This window comes from Muntiacus reevesi, chromosome 1, assembly GCF_963930625.1.
Source record: "Muntiacus reevesi chromosome 1, mMunRee1.1, whole genome shotgun sequence".
Classification (NCBI taxonomy): Eukaryota; Metazoa; Chordata; class Mammalia; order Artiodactyla; family Cervidae; genus Muntiacus; species Muntiacus reevesi.
In genome coordinates this window covers 191,405,684-191,425,610 of record NC_089249.1, presented here as the reverse complement: position 1 = coordinate 191,425,610, position 19,927 = coordinate 191,405,684, and the positions used below count along the sequence as shown (strand labels likewise).

The window sequence follows — 19,927 nt, the reverse complement described above, 5'->3', positions numbered from 1 at the left end:
TCTTACACATCTGAAGCAAAAGGGTCAGATGTCAGGCAGGAAACGTTATACAGAAAATTGGGTGGGAATAACCAGCTACAGAGAAAAATTGACCTCAAATTGGCTCATCAGTTGTCAAGGAAACCAGCAGAGGCATACACCCCTCAACACCCCATTGACGAAGTACGCAAGTGGAGATAGTCTGATGGAAAGAGCAGAACAATCAGTAGCCTGGGGCAACTCAGTGCCTGGGCTCTAAGATATAGAGGGAGGAGCAGTTATGTGAGTAGGTGTACTGGTAGAGCAGGGGTTGCACAGAGCAAGAGAACAGCCATGTCACCCTACTGCTCTGTTTTTGGAAACTCAGTGAGAAATTCCCTGCCCTCACGTGTGCACAAAGAGGTGGGTGAATACGAGATTGGCTGCCCCAGGCTTGCAAAAACTTGTTTCTAAGTAACCTCGTCGGGCTGGGTCAGTTTTCTGCTCCACCCACTGCCCTCAGCGCCGATCTGGGCGCTTGTTGGGAGAGGTCCGCGGAAGCTAGTTCCCTAGAGACACAAGTCCTCCGGTCCAGCTGTCACTCAAGTACTAGGAGGTGGGGCTTTGAGAACTGTCCAATCAGGGGCGCCGCTTGGGCAGGTAGGTGGGGCGACGCAGCTCTTTGGCTCTGTTTTCACTCCCGCAGGCTCGGCTAGCGATCCGCTTTTCCACCTCTCAGAGACGCTGGCGACACTGCCTCAGAGTCTGTCTTGTTGTGACCTGCTGTGAGAGTCGTAGGAAGGACTCAGGGAGACCCAGGAAACCTAGAAATGGTGAGTGTGCGTTACCCGGGTGCAGAGTTGGAGCGAGAGGGGAGGAGGCGTTGGTTGGAGTGAATCCGAACCAGCTGTGGTGGTGTCGGGCCTCCCCGCTGTCAACCCCGGAGCCTGAGGACCCGAGGGGCGTTGCTCGGACCTCAGTCTCCTCCGTCGGGTCGCGTGGGGGGCGGGGCCGGCAGCCAGGACCCCGGGCGTCCTGTCCAGTCACTGCGCGCCCCGACTTCGGCCCCGACCCCGCAGCCCCGCGTCCGCCTCAGAATGTGTTGGGACCCCCGGGGAGGATTGTCAGGGGACCTTCGTGACTCGGTCTCCGTGGTTCGTGCGTGGGAGGAGCTCTGGTGTGTGGGGTCCCCATTCCCTGACTTTTTCCCAGAGGGCTCCCGTTTTCTCTTCAGTTTTCCAGTTATTTGAGTACCAAGAGTCTCAAGTCTACGCCCCTGTCCGCTCAAGCTTAGCTCTTCCTAGGGCTGGCAATGAGTTCCCTAAATTTTCGCAGTTCACCCTACATCCCCAAGGCCAAATTTCCTCTCAGATTCACAGCATCATTATCAACGCTTTGTCCTCCGTGGTGCGTTTCAAACAGACGCAGTGTTTTAGCTGTTTATCATTTTCCTCCCAGAGCCTTGGATGGCTTTTTTTTTTTCCATTTTTTTGTCTGTGGCTGTTTTCCACTAGAAGAAAGCAAAAAATAATCACTTCAAACTACTTTGTTCAACAGTTTGGTGCCTCTCCTCCCAGACTCTTTTCTGGGCACAGACATCTAACTCGTGGAAGTTCCTTTTAAAACTTTGCTGGGTCATGTGTCCTGTCAGGGTTGGACCTACTTTAAAGATTGTCACCTTTAAAAGATTTATTCACATATTTAAACGCTATTTTTCAATCAGAGTAAAATGCATTTAATCAATACAGCTTAAAAGATAGTATAAAATATTTCCCAAGAGGCAAAAGAGGTGAATTTTAGGGGAAAAAAAAATTCCAGGATCACATTTCATTTAAAAAATTTTGTTCTGCTGTTTTATTCTCCCCTGGAGCATATGTAGTAAGTTTCTCAGGACTATTCTTTACTTTTAGGTAATTTCAGATAAAATTCTCAAGTTGTGTGGTGTCTGCTTAGACGTCCAGACCAAGTGTTCAGGTGTGATTAATTATTTACAGACCGATTTCTCACTGTAGAAATAATCACTGACTGACATCTTTTTTTTTCTCCTGAAAGGAGTAAATATTTCAGGTTTTCTGGTTGAACTAGTGAAAATGCTCTACAGTTTTCTTTCCTCCTTTCCACATAAATGATAAGTTTAAATTGTGTTGCTGGATTGTTCAAACACTAAGTTTGTGTCCATTAAAACATCAAGAGTGTTCTAAAGATACTCCAGTGCAGAGCAGAGGCCTATAGTCAGTGATCCATGCCAAGGCTCCTGTAAAGAGAACGATCTGCAGACCCAGTTATTCTTGTTGGGGAGCAACCCCCACCCCCCGCCTTGGCAGGTGTCTTACATGTTCACACCCACAATGGAAGGAGACTTTATACTTCGAGTCGCTACAGAGACCTGGAAAGCTGAGGGTGCACCTGTGCACAGTGGTGGGGACTGATTTCATTTCTGAGGTTGGAGGCCTAAAACTTTCCTGTGTGAGTTCAATCCCTGAATTGGGAAGAGCCCCTGGAGAAGGAAATGGCAACCCACTCCAGTATTCTTTCCTGGAGAACCCCATAGACAGAGGAGCCTTTCAGTCTACAGTCCATGGGGTCACAAAAAAGTTGGACACTGGATGCAAAACTCGAAACTTCAGTTTTGCATTCACAGTATAGGTACACTTAGTGTAATGTACGCACATTGAAAGGCTGTTATGATCTAGTCTTCTGTGTTGTGGACAAAAGGTTTATGAATTTGGGTCAGAGTCTTAAACTGAATCAGACATAGAGTTTCCTCACTTGTGAGACTAGAACCTAGTAGAGTCTGTGCTTCCATGTTTTAGGGACACGGGAGAGCATGTAGAGTGCAGAATTCATTCTTGTGGCTCCTCAACTGTCCCTACCCTCCTTCTCCAGTGACTAACCTGCTCTAGGAACTGTATCTTGGACCCCAAGTCTGGGAATTTGGTCATCTTTTTGAAAGTGGGCTTATCTGTTTTTATTCCAGTATTTTCTCTTTGTTTTTTTAAATTACTTTCGTGACAATTTTTAATCCAAAAGTGTTGCATACCAAATTAAAACACTGTTTTTTTTGCCTCTATATGTGAGACAGCAAAAGGGACACAGATATAAAGAACAGTCTTTTGGACTCTGTGGAAGAAGGCAAGGGTGGGATGATTTGAGGGTAGCATTGAAACGTGTATATTATCATATGTGAAGCAGATCACTGGTCCAGGTTCAATGCATGAGACAGGGTGATCAGGGCTGGTGCACTGGGATGACCCTGGGAGATGGGATGGGAAGGGAGGTGGGAGGGGAGTTTTGGATGGGGAACACATGTGCACCTGTGGCTGATTCATGGCAAAAGTCACTACAATATTGTAAAGTAATTAGCCTCCAATTAAAATAGATTAATTATTTTTTAAAAAAATTAAAGCACTTTTTAATGGTGATTTATAGCAGAATAAATTATTTTATAAAATTAATATGTCCTTTTTTAAATCTTTTTTTGGCCACACCACATGACATGGGGGATCTTAGTTCCTGGACTAGGGATCAAACCCATACCCCCTGCATTGGAAGTGTGGAGTCTTAACCACTGGACTGCCAGGGAAGTTCCTAATATGTTTTTAAAACTATTTAATTTCTCCTGATGGATACATGTGTATGTATGGCTGAGTCGCTTCACTGTTCACTTGAAACTATCACAAATTGTTAATCAGCTTATACCCAATATGAAAAGTTTAAAAAGAACTTTACCATTTCTCCTTTTAAAATGAGTTTCCTCCTGTAAGTTCTCCAGGTTTATTGCATGGGGAGGGGGGTGTGTGTGTGTGGTGTGGGGTGTGTGTGTGTGTGTTCCTCCTTTGTTCTGGGATTGATCTAAAGCCGGGTAGAGTTCCAGTGCATGAAAAACTCCCATAAGGAAGTTTAATAAGCCTATACAATTTCCAGGCACTTTTCAAAAATTGTTTAAATTTCACATAAATACAGGAATCTCAAAATCAGTCATTTCAAATATATGTTTCTTTCTTAGCTAAACGTTGCAGTCCTTTGATTCTAGTTTCCATTCGCTTTGGGGCTTTTAATGTGTAAGTTAATTGAGAGATACGATGTGGGTAAAGCAAGAAAATTCTGGAACCAACTAGTATTTTGTTCCATTAAGGCAAAGAGCCTCAGTATGAGATGGGTGTGTTTAGGTGCTCAAATGTCTTTTCCATTAAAAAAAATTTTTACTGTACAATTTTTGAAGGTGATACTCCATTTGCAGTTACTACAAAACACTGACTATATTCCCCATGATGTACAATATATCCCAGTACCCTGTCTTACAACCAAATTGTGTGTGACTCCCACTTCCCTACACTTGCATTGCCCCCATCAACCCCGTAACCACTAGTTTATTTTCTGTATCTGTGAGTCTGCTTCTTTTTTGTAATATTGACTAGTTTGTTGTGTTTCTTAGATTCCACATGTAAGTGATGTCATAAAGTATTTATCTTTCTCTGTCTGACTTATTTCACTTAGCATAATGCCCTCCTGTCCCTAGACATTTAGAAGGCCATGGTGTTCCTAATGCAAATGAATTATTGTTTTAATGAATGTGAGGAAAAAGCCATTGAATTTATATTTTTGTTGATATGAAGAAAACACTTTAAAGCTTATATACATCTTTTAAGTCTATTTCTGGGTTTAATTCCAAACCCCTAATGTTTTATATTATGCCACTGGTTCCTGAAAATATCCCCAGTGTGAAATATAGTGGAGGGACAAACTATAATATTCTTGTCCTTTTAGTTAGAAGGGGATTTGTAACTCTTTTATGGTATGCAGTTTTATATCTGTTAGCATTTAAAGGGCTAAACCTTGGAGTAGTTTCCTATGTAGAAAAGTTAAGATTAATTTTAAAAAGCAATAATTAATTTAAAATAATGTTAAGCATAGGAAAATGTATATCAGTTTCTCTCCTGATTTTAAATAATGCATGTGAAGGTTAAAAAATATTTCTAAAATGGGAAACTAGCTTAGGACTCTTAGCCCACATGTCCTCCTCCACCCCTGTGCTCTTACTCCACCCATGCACAAATATCCAGTTCTGATTACTTCTTGATCATCCTGTTGATGTTTCTTTATATGGAAACAAGCCAGTGCAGATGCATGTTTTTCTTACCTGGCTTTGGTTCTTGTAATGAGTAGTCAGGTTCCACATACTTGATGTTTGACTAGTACTGAAAGATAAGCCTCACCACTCTCATTTCCCCTAGTCCTTCTTACCTGGACAGGCTGATAAGAAAGCCTGGGGGCTCCTGCTCTGTGGGCTGCCGGTGGCTTGTGCCCTGGGTGGCATTATTGACCCCACCAAACCTGCGTTCTATATAAAGAGGGCACCAGCTGACAGTGTGTCCTGTGGGAGCAGAATGAGGATGGGACCCTCCTAGTGATCCTTAGTCCAGGGCTTGGATGGAACCTGTCTGTGTTTTAGTGCAGGTGTGACTGAGGCTGGGTTCACCCAGGCCTTGGAGGGGAGGGATCTTCGGGGTTACTTGGCTGATTATACCCTGTGAGTGAGGTGAACCCCTCAGATGATCTCTCTGCAAAGATTATTTCAGAGAGAAAGAGAAGCGAGAGTAAAGGCAGCCAGTAGGTGGCAGGCTGAGTCCATTCCTAATGCCAGAGGGCTCACCAGGACCCTTCAGTACCTCTGCTGTTGCTGCACCTGCTAGAAGCACCTGCAACAAAGATGCTGACCCTCTGAGTTAGGTGGGCAACACCTATAGCCTCACTGTGGCACAGAAAAGGGGTTAATTTAAACCAATTTAAGCCTGGGGTACTTAATTTCTATAACATAACCAGTTGTCATGAAGGAGGCCTCTGACCCTGATGGCACTGGTGTGAGGCTCTCTAGAGGAAAAAAATTATCAATGCTTGGGTGGAAAGGACACTCTCTCCCCCAGAGTATATTCAGTGACCTAAAATACCAAACAAAAAAAGACTGGAGGGAGAGAACCAGAGAAAAAAGGTACTGAAAGAAAGGACTACAGTTTCATTAATTGTAAATCCAAAATATGCTAGAAGAATTTCCATAGCAAAAAGATAGAAGGGGCCTGCCTGACTTTTGGTCCTCTGTAATACGAGTTTAATATTAGCATCTCCTGTATACTGCACTCTAATTCATGAAACTTCATGTAATTAAACTAGGTTTCAAATTGCAGGTATTTGTGGGGATTCCACTAAATTTAAGCAGTTTACCTCATCATCTCAGGGGAATGACTGAATAGAATATGAAGGATAAATAGGTATACTTTGCCTTCAGCAGCAGAACTATCTTATTGCCTAAATTTCTCATGGTTGTATCACTCATTGTCCCAAAATATCCCATAGTGAGCAGGGAAGCTCTGAACCCATGATTCATTAAGTAAAATTAAATTATCTTCTACTTCCAAATTGGCAAGACAAAATAAGACTCCACAGACATTACCCAACAGTTAAATTCATTAATATGGCCTGATTTTAAGTTTTAAACAGGGCCTTGAGTGTGGTAACCCAAGGACAAAAGAGAAAATAAAACCAAGGAGGGTTCTGGAATGCAGGGACAGAAAAGCCAGTTGTTCATTGTCCTTCCCTCCTCCATGTTGTAACTATTAACAGATTTCAGGTCCTCCTGAGCAATAGAACCTGTTTTCCCTCCTACCTCGCAGGGAGAAGGTATTTACCTTACTCTTACCCCACCCAGAATACGTACCTCATCCAATCAGCAAATGACCTGCAAGACCCCTATCCCACTCCTTGTACCCTGGGTATAAAAGTATACTAAGGACCCCTGTTCAACATTGGTTCTCCCCTGAGCTGGCCTGCTGTTCTAACAGTGTCTCCTACTCCAATAAACTTTATTTCCCTCTCATTCTGCCTCATGTCTGAAAATTCTTTTTCAACCCACACACGGACCTCGACATTGAATTATATTGAAAAACATTATAAAGAAATGTATTAAAGGAGAAGTGATAGCCCCCAATTTTCTCCTTTAATACCCTTATTTGATCTGTCCTTAAACCTGGAAAGAATGAATGATACCTCATAGTGGATTACAACAACCTTGAGCTGTGGTTACATCAAATTAGCCCCTATTCCTAATCCCTATCATTGTGGATATTACTTACTTCATCCACTCAGTAAACATCTTGCTCTCACAGACTTGATAAGTCTGTTCTGTTGAGTATCTATTTCAACATTCTCTCAGTTGCAGAGACCTTTCCCTCTGAAGGGACATCTTTATCTGGTTACCCTCAGAGAACCTCAGCACTTTTGCCATCCCACAGTCTCTGCAGGAAGATTTGAACTGCATGCACTTTGCTTCAGGAACACAGGTATGACATCACACTAAGGACATCTTCTGAGTACATTCATTTCATTTTCATTCAGAATACTCAAATATGGAAAAAAGGATCTCGCAAAAAGTGTATGGGCCATTAACCCACGCAATGTGAGGCCCTTAGTTAAGTTTCTGTATGTTTTTCAGTTATCAACTGCTCCCTCCTTTACAATGTGAAGAAATATTTGTAGTCATTCTCAGCACCCACAAGGCCTAGTAGGTTCTTTTGGTGTTGGGGAGACAACATATTCCTTATTTAGGAATTTTACTTGAGCCCATTTTTACTATTACTTGGAAATTGGCCCCCACCTTGAGAGCACCCCTAGTACAGAAGGCTCTGGACTGTGTTTAAATGACCACACAACAGGCACTCCTGTTAGTTCCCTTGGAGTCTCCCCCAGTATGGAGCATACAGTGGCCTCTTCTTATGCCTCCTACAGTGACCCACGATGGCCTTAAGCTGTCTATAGGCTTCTGGTGCAAAGAACTGCCTTAGAAGTACAATTATCACCATGTCCTAGGCTCTCTTGAAAACAGAGACTCTCACAAGTGTAATAGAAGGCAGTGAACACACAGCCATTGCTGTGCTTGTCATTACTGCTCACCCTGTTACCAGGCAACGGTTCTGCTCAGCATTTGGTTGGTGCCTCAGTGGGCCTCACCTCCAAGCAACCAACTGTGGATGAGCAACCATTAGGAGTCCTGCTCAGTCATTGGTCAGTAGTGCAGTGGGCCCTGCCCACAAGTAACAGACTGTCAATAAGGGACCACTGGGGAAGGAATTCAGGCTTCCCTAGTGGCTCAGATGGTAAAGAATCTACCTGCAATGTAGGAGACCTGAGTTGGATCCCTGGGTGAGGAAGAGCCCCTGGAGAAGGGAATGGCTACTCACCCAGAATTATTGCCTAAAGAATTCCATGGACAGAGGAGGCTGGTGGGCTACAGTCCATGGAGTCACAAAGAGTGGAATGTGACTCAGCAACTAACTTAAAGGGAAGGGATTCAGCCATCGGTCTGTGGTATGGTGGTCATCAGATGGAGAGTGAGGTAAGAGGCGGATCCTGGCCTTCTCCTGGAAGCCCTTCAGCTCACTGGGCCTTGGGCCAGCAGGTGAGCTGGGGCCCAGGGAACAGGCTGGAGGATGTGTCCTGTGGGGCCCCAGTTGTTTTTCAGTTCCTCAGTCTTGTCCAACTGTTTGCAACCCCATGGACTGCAGTATGCCAGGCTTACCAGTCCATCACCAACTCATGTCCATTGGGTCAGTGATGCCATCAACCATCTCATCCTCTGTCATCCACTTCTCCTCCTGCCTTCAATCTTTCCCAGCATCAGGGTCTTTTCTAATGAGTCAGTTCTTTGCGTCAGCTGGCCAAAGTATTGGAGTTTCAGCTTCAGCATCAGTCCTTCCAGTGAATATTCAGGACTGATTTCCTTTAGGATAGACTAGTTGGATCTGCAGTCCAAGGAACTCTCAACAGTCTTCTCTGACACCACAGTTCAAAAGTATCAGTTCTTCTGTGCTCAACCTTCTTTGTGGTTCAATTCTCACATCCATACATGACTACTGGAAAAATCATAGCTTTGACTAGGTGAACCTCTGTTGACAAAGTAATGTCTCCGCTTTTTAATATGCTGTCTAGATTTGTCATAACTTTTCTTCCAAGGAGCAAGAGTCTTTTAATTTCATGGCTGAAGTCACCATCTGCATTGATTTTGGAGCCCAAAAAAATGAAGTCTGTCACTGTTTTGATTGTTTACCCATCTATTTGCCATGATAGGACCAGATTCTGTGATCGTAGTTTTTTGAATGTTGAGTTTTAAGCCAGCTTTTTCACTCTTTCACCTTCATCAAGAGACTCTCTAGTTCCTCTTCGCTTTCTACCATAAGGGTGATATCATCTGCATATCTGAGGTTATTGATATTTCTCCCGGCAATCTTGATTACAGCTTGTGCTTCATCTCCCCTGGTATGATATACTCTGCATATATGTTAAATAAGCAGGGTGACAGTACACACCCTTGATGTATTCCTTTCCTAGTTTTGAACCAGTCCGTTTTTCCATGTCTGACTCTAACTGTTGCTTCTTGACCTGCACACAGGTTTCTCAGGAGGCAGGTAACATGGTCTGGTATTCACATCTCCATAAGAATTTTCCACAGATTGTTGTGATCCACACAGACTAAAGCTTTAGCATAGTCAGTGAACCAGATGTTTTTTTGGAATTCTTTTTCTATAATACAGTGGATGTTGGCAATTTGATTGCTGGTTCCTCTGCCTTTTCTAAATCGAGATTGAACATCTGAAAGTTCTTCGTTCACATACTGTTAAAGCCTAACTAGGAGAATTTTGAGCATTACTTTGCTAGCATGTGAAATGAGTGCAATTGTGTGGTAGTTTGAGCATTCTTTGACATTGCCATTCTTTGGTGTTGGAATGAAAACTGACCTTTTCCAGTCCTGTGGCCACTGCTGAGTTTGCCAAATTTGCTGGCAGAATGGGTGCCACACTTTCACAGCATCACCTTTTAGGATTTGAAGTAGCTTACCTGGAATTCCGTCAACTCCACTAGCTTTGTCCTTAGTGATGCTTCCTAAAGCCCACTTGGCTTCACACTCCAAGATGTCTGGCTCTAGGTGAGTGATCACACCATTGTGGTTATCCGAGTCATTAAGATCTTTTTTGTATAGTTCTTCTGTGTATTCTTGCCACCTCTTCCTGATATCTTCTGCTTCTGTTAGGTCCATACTGTTTCTGTCCTTTATTGTGCCCGTCTTTGCATGAAATGTTCCCTTGTTCTCTAATTTTCTTGAAGAGATCTCTAGTCTTTCCCATTAACTTTCTAGTTTTCCTCTGTTTCTTTGCATTGTTCACTTAGGAAGGCTTTCTTATCTCTCTTTGTTATCCTTTGGAAATCTACGTTCAGATGGATATATCTTTCTTTTTCTCCTTGCCTTTTGCTTCTCTCTTTTTCTCAGATATTTGTAAGGCCTCCTCCAAAAACCATTTTGCCTTCTTGCATTTCTTTTTTTGACAATGGTTTTGATTACCACCTCTTGTACAGTGTTATGAACCTCCATCCATAGTTCTTCAGGCACTCTGTCTATCAGATCTAATCCCTTGAATCTATTTGGTGGGGCTCCAGAGCTCTCACTAAAGCTAGTCTTGGCCCAGGCCTTGAGGCAACAGTGAGCCTCTCCCGCCTCTTGCCTCTGTGACCTAATAGTAGCAGTGGCAGTCTGCCTGGGTCACAGTCTGTGGGACCTGGTCTCCCCCCTCTTTGGGCAGCCTAAGGGCTATTGGGTTCGGTGCCTGGCTCCCTCAGTGATGACATTTGGGCAGCCTGGGAACCTGGCCCCAAGCTGCCGAGTGAGAGCTACCTCCTCTTAGCCAGGACCAGGACCCCAGAGGGTGAAAGCTTTGCCTTGGGACCTTGCCCTTTCTTGTCAGAAGAAAGAATAACATTCATTTGGTAGAGATTTACAAGAACATTGTTGCCTGATCCTGATCTAACTTCAGGAACAAAGGATCTGACACCAACAAGTTTGCAACTAATCAGGCCTCTCCCTCACCTTTCTTATAAAAGGGCTTTGCTGAAAGCTTTTAGTAACTTTGAGATTCTTGTGCCACCCATCTCTTTGCATAGCTCTGTAATAAATTTTTCTCTATTCCAAACTGCAGTGTTTTAGTATTGTTTGGCCTCACTGTGCATCAAGCACACAGACTTGCATTTTTCGAGAACATAGCACTAAGCAGGAGAAGGCAATGGCAACCCACTCCAGTACTCTTGCCTGGAAAATCCCATGGATGGAGGAGCCTGGTAGGCTGCAGTCCATGGGGTCGCTAAGAGTCCGGCCCGACTGAGCGACTTCACTTTCACTTTTCATTTTCATGCATTGGAGAGGGAAATGGCAACCCACTCCAGTGTTCTTGCCTGGAGAATCCCAGGGACAGAGGAGCCTAGTGAGCTGTCATCTGTGGGGTCCCACAGAGTCGTACATGACTGAAGCGACTTAGCAGCAGCAGCAGCAGTAAGCACTGAGCATGTGATCCTCTGCTAAGCTGTTCATGATGCCTGTGACCTTGGAAACAGCACCCTATTGGGTCAGCATGCCTACCAACACCTCCATGTGAGATGATGATGTCACATCTGTCCTCGCCTGAGTCTCCTGCAGAAGGAGGCGTATTCTACTTATTCCCTTAAAAGTTGGCTGCAGTGTTGGGAAAGGTCCCCATTCTCCCAGATGGAGTCTTACCTGGGGTTAATTGAAGGTTCAGTTCTGGGGTATATGCAAGACTGTAAGGAAGACCATATGCATTTCTGCAGGACAGGTTCAGAAGAGAGTTGGTGCTCTGCATCCCTTATTTATGATATCCCTGATTAAAAAAAAATCCAAACCCCAGGGTCACACAGCTACCCAAACATCAGGCAGTTATCTTGATACTGGCCCAAAACTGGCTTTATCTACTTGTATTCACAGATTCTTGGACACTTGTCTAAGAGTTGCCCCCTTTGTAGTAAAAAGAACTTTAAGAACCTCTGAACTCAATAGATAACCCAAAATATAAATCAACGTAATACTTTTTAAATATTTATGTATTTATTTGGGGCTGTGTTGGGTCTTAGTTGCAGCACATGGGATCTTCATTGCATCAGATGGGATCTTTCTTTGTGATGTGTAGGCTTAGTAGGTGTGTGGGATCTTAGTTCCGTGACCAGGAATTGAGCTCATGTCCCACACATTGCTCGGCAGATTCTTAACCACTGGACCACCAGGAAAGTCACAAGGTAACTCTCTGCTGTACATGTACTAGATGCACTATTCACAGTCTTACCAGGACGCTTCTCACCCACATGAGAGTTCTGGAGATGTTGATAGTAACCATGGCACTTCTCTGAATATGCTGTGCAGTTCTGTCCAACAGGGCATTCAATGGAAGTTTCACCTCTCTTACCTGTCTTAGGCTCATGGAGCACCATGCTGCCTTACTGAATAAATGCAAATCAGTTGGATGAAAGGTATCCTGTTTCAATCATCCGTCAGTCATCAGGGGTAATGAGTTTTGCTTCATCTTTTTTTTTTTTTTCTAGTACACTTTTAGTTTTTTTAAGTTTATAGGAAAATTGATCAGAAAGTATAGAGAAATGTATCAGAAAGTATACATAACCCCTCTGCATCCACAGTTTGCACTATATTGTTTTTTATTTCTTATTTGACTGTGGTACGTTTGTTAAACTTGCTCAGCAAGTAGTGAGCATTGTTCGTTATCATAAATGGATGTTGGTTGGTGTCAAATCCTTTTGCATGCTTATTTCTCCTTCCTTTAATTTCTGAGTAATTTCTGTTTTTCTTCTTCATTGTCTTGACTGGCTGTTTATCATTTTACTAAATTAATATTTTCAAAGGATTACCTTTGGGATTTGAAAACTAGAAGAGTGTTTTTTTCTTTCAAAACTTGAAATACAAGGATACCTCAAATTGGGGGTTCTGTTCATGACCACTGCAATAAAGTAAGTCACACTCATTATTTGGTTTCCCAGTGCATATAAAAAAAACTATATCATAGCTTATTAAGTATGCAGTAGCATTATGTCTAAAAAGCAATTTATATAGCTTTATTGCTAAAAATGTTAACCATCATCTGACAATGTAGGGTTTCCACAAACTACAGTGAAACACAATAAAATGAAGTATGCCCGTATAGCATTTCAGTCCACTCTCTTCTTCCTTGTATGGTTTCTGAAAACACGTCTGATTTAATTCAAATCTTTTTTTCTCTGTGCAAATCAAAACTGCAATTAGGTACCACCTCATACCAGTCAGAATGACCATCATTAAAGAGACTACAAATAAAAAGTGCTAGAGAGGATGTGGAGAACTGGGAACCTTCCTGCACTGTTGCTAGGAATGTAAATTGGTGCAGCCTCTATGGAAAACAGTATGGAGGCACAAGTGTATACACACACACAATGCAATACTATTCAGTTGTAAAGAAAGAATAAATAATGCCATTTGCAGCAACATGGATGGACCTAGAGGTTATCATACTGAGTAAAGTAAGTCAGAAAGAAAAAGACAAATATCATATGTTATTACTTACATGTGAAATCTAAAATATGACACAAATGAACTTACCTATGAAAGAGAAACAGAGTTATGGATACAGAGAACAGACTTGTGATTGCCAAGGCGGAGAGAGAGTGGAGACAGATGAATTGGGAGTTAGGGATTAGCAGATGCAAGCTATTATATATAAAATGGGCAAACAGCAAGATCCTACTCTATAGCACAATGAACTGTATTCAGTATCCTGTAATCAACCATTGTGGCTCAACTGGTAAAGAATCCGCCTGCAACTCGGGAGACCTGGGTTTGGTCCCTGGGTTGGGAAGATCCCCTGGGGAAGGGAAAGGCTACCCACTCCAGTATTCTGGCCTGGAGAATTCCATGGACTGTATGGACTATACAGTCCATGGGGTTGAAAAAGTCGGACCCAACTGAGCAACTTTCACTTTCCAATCAACCAGAATGGAAAGGAATATGCAAAGAAATGTTTATGTATAACTGATTCACTTTGCTATACAGCAGAAATTAACACAGTGTTGTAAATCAACTATACTTAAAGTAAATTTTTAAAAGTCTATATAAACTAAGGTGTTTCTTCTACATATTTTCAATATATTCTTTCTTCCCTGTCAATGTGAAATACTTGGGTGTGCATTTTCTTTTTTTATAATTTTCTTTTTATTTATTTGGTTTTGGCTGTGCTGGGTCTTTGTTGCTGTGTAGGCTTTCTCTAGTGTTGGCGAGCGGGGGTTTCTCTCATCACAGAGCACAGAGTCCAGGGTGCCGGGACTTTAGTCGTTGTGGCTTGTGGGCTAAGTAGTTACAGTTCTTGCACTCTGGTACACAGGTTCAATAGTTGTGGTGCATGGGCTTAGTTGCTAACAAGGCATGTGAGATCTTCCCAGATCAGGGATCGAACTGGTGTCTCCTGTACTGGCAGCCAGACTCTATTTTATAGAGTGTTTTCTGAACTTGCTGCATTTGTGGTTTGCCATCAATGACTTTTTAAATATTTGTTTGGTTTTGGCTCCATTGGGTCTTAGTTGGGATCCCTTGATTCAGCACACAAATTCCCCAGGTGTGGCACACAGGCCAATTGTGGCCTTCAGGCTACATGGTGGGCAGGCTTCAGTAGTTGTGGCAAGTGGGCCCTCCAGCTGCTGTGCATGGCTTAGCTGCCCTGAAGCATGTAGGATCCTAGTTCCCGACCAGGGATCCAACTCTTGAACCCCTGCATTGCAAAGTGGATTCCCAACCACTGGACCACCAAGGAAGTCCCCAGGCCTTGTATCTTTATTTTCTCTTTCTCAATTTTGAAAACAGTGGTTTTCCTGTGACTTCAATGCTCTGATGGATATAAGAAGAGTTATTGATTTCAAATGTTTTCACGGTTTTTCTATGAAGTTGGGAATGGCATCCAAGGTCTTTAAAATATTTATTTATTTAGGTTACCCCAGATCTTAGTCACGGCACACAGAATCTTTGTTGTGTCGGGCAGGATCTCTTGTTGCAGTGCTTGGGCTCTCTCTGGTTATGGCACCTGGGCTCGGTAGTTGTGGCACACAGGCCTAGTTGCTCCAAGACATGTGGGATCTTAGACACTGACCAGTGATCCAATCTGCGTCCCCTGTACTGCAAGGCGAAGAATTCCTAACCACTGGACCACCAGGGAAGTCCCCCAAGTCCCTTAAATACCAGACCCAGAACCAGAGTTCTCTGACTCCTGTTTTTGATGGTTGACTGCTGTTAACTTTAAAGTCTCATTCCCCCCCACTCATTTCTCTTTTTATCCCCATGGGTTTAACGGGTTTTATAAGTTTACCCCTTCAGTTCCTATTTGCAGCACCCAGTATTCCTTTGAAACACCAGACTCAGCAGTGGCTAACAATCAAGTTTAGACCTCCAGAGTTTAAAAGTTCAGGTTCTAAAAATAAATAAATAAATAAAAGTTCAGGTTCTCTGAGCATTCCGTGTTACAGTGGCACTTATCCAAAATTGGTACCTCCCTATTGTTGGGGGAACTTTAAATGTACCAGTGGAAAAAGCTTTTTCCTCTTTCTAAGGAAGAAAGAAAATCATTCCTCAAACCCGGCAGATCTGGCTGTGAGGTCTTTCCTCCTGTCCCATCTCTTGTGGGTTTTTTTTTTTTTTTTTTTTTTTTTTTTTTTTTTGCAGTGGAGCAAGAGACCAAAATCTAACTTTAGTTACAAGAAACAAGACAGTGATGGCTGGCTATAAAGGGAGTGACCAGAGCAGTGGAGTCTCCTTTACCTCCCACATCTAATATTTGTGCTTCACAGAAAAACAAAAATAACAGGTCCACAAAATACAACAGCTAGAATTACAAAACTCCCTTCATACAAGGGCAGTGGAAGGCAGGAAGTGGAAGTGGGAGGGGAAATGGCACAGGGAGAAACAGTATTCAAATCAGTCAAGGCTCGGGGCTGGCAAATGCTAGGAAAAAAGCTGCAGAAAAACCTGTGGTCCTTTCAGACTCACCAGTGTTTAAAATCCACACTGGTGTCAGGAAGATTCTGCCTTATGTGCACTGGAGAAAAACTCCGGATTCCTCAGAGAGGAGGTAATGTATGCAGGGCCCTTCCCCTCATTTTTCGTTGACCCACACCTCTACATAGTGATAAGAGTGCCTTTGGTGCTCCTTTCTATTGGCAGTAACAAGACATTAAGCCCTCATAAGATCCTGTTCCTGTGTGTGAACCCAAACCTACCCCCTAATTTTTAAAAGAAGTCCAGGCACCTTTCTTTCTTCAGGCATTTCCTGACTGCTGGAGAAGTAGGCCTTGCTTTTCCCGGAGACCTCAGTCATGGAAAGTAAACCCTTTCATACACTATTGGCACTGTGTGCTGTCATCAGCGAAGGGATTCATGTGTTCAGTGGTCAAGCCATCATACTTCTGTAGATCAGATAGGAGTGTTTGAGAATTAGAGAACTTGGGAGAACAGCCTCTAGAGTGACTGGTTTTGAAACCACTTCTTCTTGCAGTTTGAAAACAGATTTTAGGGTTGTTTGGAGGAAGCACTGCTGAATCCTTCATTATATTTTAAGGTCAAATTGCCATGAATCCATTGTGATTTTCAATGAACACACTTGCAGTCTGCAGCTCTTAACCTGTTACTCAAGGTCAGCAAAGCACAGGGCACAGTGTTCTGGTTCTGCCATAAAGAGTGGTTCTGGCATATTATCCCACTTTGTGTGACTTTGTGTGCCTCTGAGCAGCCCCAAGGTGCATGAGTATAGGGAATTTGTGGTCTAAGTTGTGACATCTTCTTCCTGGTATCTGACTTCTAAATACCAAATAACTTTCGAGTCCATAAAATCAGAGAGAGAAAGGGAGAGCTGAGCCTGTGGTAAATATTACACAAGTTAAAAGCAATACATCCTGGTAGTCAGGATATTTTCATTCCACCAGCTGTATCACTATACTACTTCTAAAAACCTGGAACTTCAGGACTAAATAGCCAGTTGCATCTTATTAAAAGCTGGATTTCTACTTGTCCTAGACACTCATATTTGGTGACAGGGATAGAAGTAAAAGTTTCTAGTTCTTCACTATGTTTTTACTTAGTAAAGTTTTATGCAAATTTCACCCTCTGCCTCATAGAGTGCTGTTAATAGTGGGTAATAAGGGAGAGGGAAGTTTTCCTCACAAGGAATCCATGATCTTAAAATGATAGTATTTGTTTCATGTGTGTAGCATTTCTGTCATTTGCCAACATGCTTGGACCCTGCGATGAGACAGAAATAATATCTGATGAGATCATGATAAACTGTGTAAATAATTTGCATGTTTTCATGATGCTGTTAAACTTAAGAGGAAGTAAGTGTGGACAGAGAGTACGTTTCTCATAATCAAGCCAGAGAATGAATGTTTGGGGGTGACAGGCTCATACATAAAATGAGTCTTCATATAAACGGTGTATAGATGTCCAGGGCTGTTAGTCTCACACATCCTCCCATGCACACATTTGGGATGCTCTAGGATTCAGTGACCTTTGAGGATGTGGCTGTGAACTTCACCCTGGAAGAGTGGGCTTTCCTGGATCCTTCACAGAAGAAGCTCTATAGAGATGTGATGCGGGAAACCTTAAGGAACCTGATCTCAATAGGTGAGGATGACAATTTGCCTTTACTTTGTTAATTAGTAACAACAAGTGTTTCTTACTCATTGTTCCAAGATAATTAAATGTGGAAATGCAGAATATTGTTAAATAAAACTAGGCAAGGTCACAGCCAACAGTGGATATAGAATCTAGTCATTTTTCTATAACTAATAATATTTTGGAATCATTTTCCTTGATCTGCAATTTAGGAGAAAAATGGGAAGATCATGACATTGAAGATCAGTACAAAAATCAGGGGAGAAAATTAAGGTAAGTCGTACCCACAATATAATATAGTAACTCATGTGAGTATTCTGTTATGTTATGAAATTTTAAAAGGATGAAATAACTAGTGCTCCAAATTTAGTTATTCTTGGGAAAATTTCACCAAAATTACTTATGTGACATAGATGTTCAGTGTTTACAAAATAGTTCAACACTTTAAATAAATTCTCTATATGAATTGTCACTGCTTTGATGATTGCAAGAACATTTCTTATATTAAACTTGAAACCATTCAGACAAGGCATAAAACCTACACTATTGCTATAAGTGATAAAAAAATGTACTTCAAATGTCCTACTAAGTATAAAATTGTTAATAAAGAACTCATTAATAATGTACTCCTTGTTTGTTTATTTGTTTCCCACAGAAGTCATGTAGTTGAAAGACTCTGTGAAAGTAAAGAGGGTAGTCAGTGTGGAGAAAACTTCAGCATTATTCCAAACCTCAATCTGAGCAAGAAAACTAATAGAATGAAACCACGTGAATGCAGTGTATGTGGAAAAGTGTTTACACGTCATTCATCCCTTAAGAGACATATGAGATATCACACTGAACGTAAACCACCTGAGTATCAGAAATATGGAGAGAAGCCATATAGATGTAAGGAATGTGGTAAAGCCTTTGGCTATCTCCAATTTTTGGAGACCCATGAGAAAAATCACAATCGAGAGAAAAAATATAAATGTGAGGAATGTGGGAAAGCATTCCATTCCCGTGCATCCTTTCAAGCACATGAAAGAATCCACACAGGAGAGAAACCCTATGAATGTAAGGAATGTGGGGAGGCCTTCATGTGGAGCACAGGGTTTCGAAGACACATGGTAACACACACTGGAAATGCTTCATATACATGTAAGGAATGTGGGAAAGCTTTTAATTGTTCCTCTTCATTGCGAACACATGAATCAACCCACAGTGAAAAGAAACCCTATCAGTGTAAGCAATGTGGAAAATTCCTTAGATACTACCATACTTTTAGAACACATCAAAGGACTCACACAGGTGAAAAACCCTATGAATGTAAGCAGTGTGGTAAAGCCTTCAGTTGTCCTAGTTCTTTTCGGAAACATGAAAGAATTCATACTGGGGAAAAGCCTTATGAATGCAAGGAGTGTGGGAGAACCTTCAGAGGTCTCTCAAGCCTTCGAGCACACATGATCACTCACACTGGCGATGGACCTTATAAATGTCAGGAATGTGAGAGAGCCTTCATTTCTCCTAGTTCCTTTCGAATACATCAAAGGATTCACACTGGAGAGAAACCCTATGAATGTGAACAATGTGGTAAAGCTTTCAATTACTACAATTCCTTACAGTCACACAGAAGAACTCATACTGGAGAGAAGCCCTATGAATGCAAGGAATGTGGGAAAACCCTCTCCCATCAGCAAACCTTAAAAATACACATGCGGCTGCACACTGGAGAGAAACCCTATGAATGTAAACAATGTGGTAAAGCTTTCAGATATTACCCTTCCTTTCACAAACACAAACAAATTCATACTGGAGGGAAACCCTTCGAATGCAAACAATGTGGTAAAGCCTTCAGTCATTACAATTCCTTACAGTCACATGGAAGAACTCACACTGGAGAGAAACCCTACGAATGCAAGGAATGTGGGAAAGCCCTCTCCCATCACCAAACCTTGAGAGTACACATGAGACTGCACACTGGAGAGAAACCCTATGAATGCTCACAGTGCAGCAGAGCTTTCAGATATTACACTTCCTTCCAAAAGCACAAACGAATTCACACTGGGAATATAGAGAAGCCTTTAGTCAACCAACTTCACTTTGAAAATGTTAAAGAAGCCACACTGGAGAGAAAATCTATCAGTGTAAACAGGTGGGAAAACCTTAAGATATTTTCAAAGTTTACAAACACATGAAATGATTCCCATAGAATAGAAACCTTGTAAACCATGTGGGAAGTCCTGCAAAAATTATACCTCCTTAGAAATGCATGAAAGAATTCATACTGAAAAGAAACCCTGTGACTGTAAAGGATATGGAAAAGCCTTCAGATGTTACCAGAGGTTTTTATTTATTTTTGATGACTTGAAAAAGATCAGAGTGGAGGGAGTATGGTAAAGCCTTCATTTGTCACAAACCATTTGAAGAGAAATACTGCATAATGTAAAAAAATGTCAGAAAACT

The 19,927-nt window shown here is 42.1% G+C and overlaps 1 protein-coding gene across 1 annotated transcript; it reads left to right on the top strand.

Moving 5' to 3' along the window:
• The first annotated feature begins 665 nt into the window (after positions 1–665).
• Positions 666–19,577, top strand: LOC136155696 (zinc finger protein 709-like). Its single transcript, XM_065917691.1, is given in 5 exon segments — positions 666–791; positions 17,365–17,491; positions 17,695–17,755; positions 18,138–19,434; positions 19,437–19,577. Coding segments are annotated over 5 exon segments (1,512 nt in total). The 5' UTR covers positions 666–788; the 3' UTR covers positions 19,461–19,577.
• Positions 19,578–19,927: the final 350 nt, after the last annotated feature.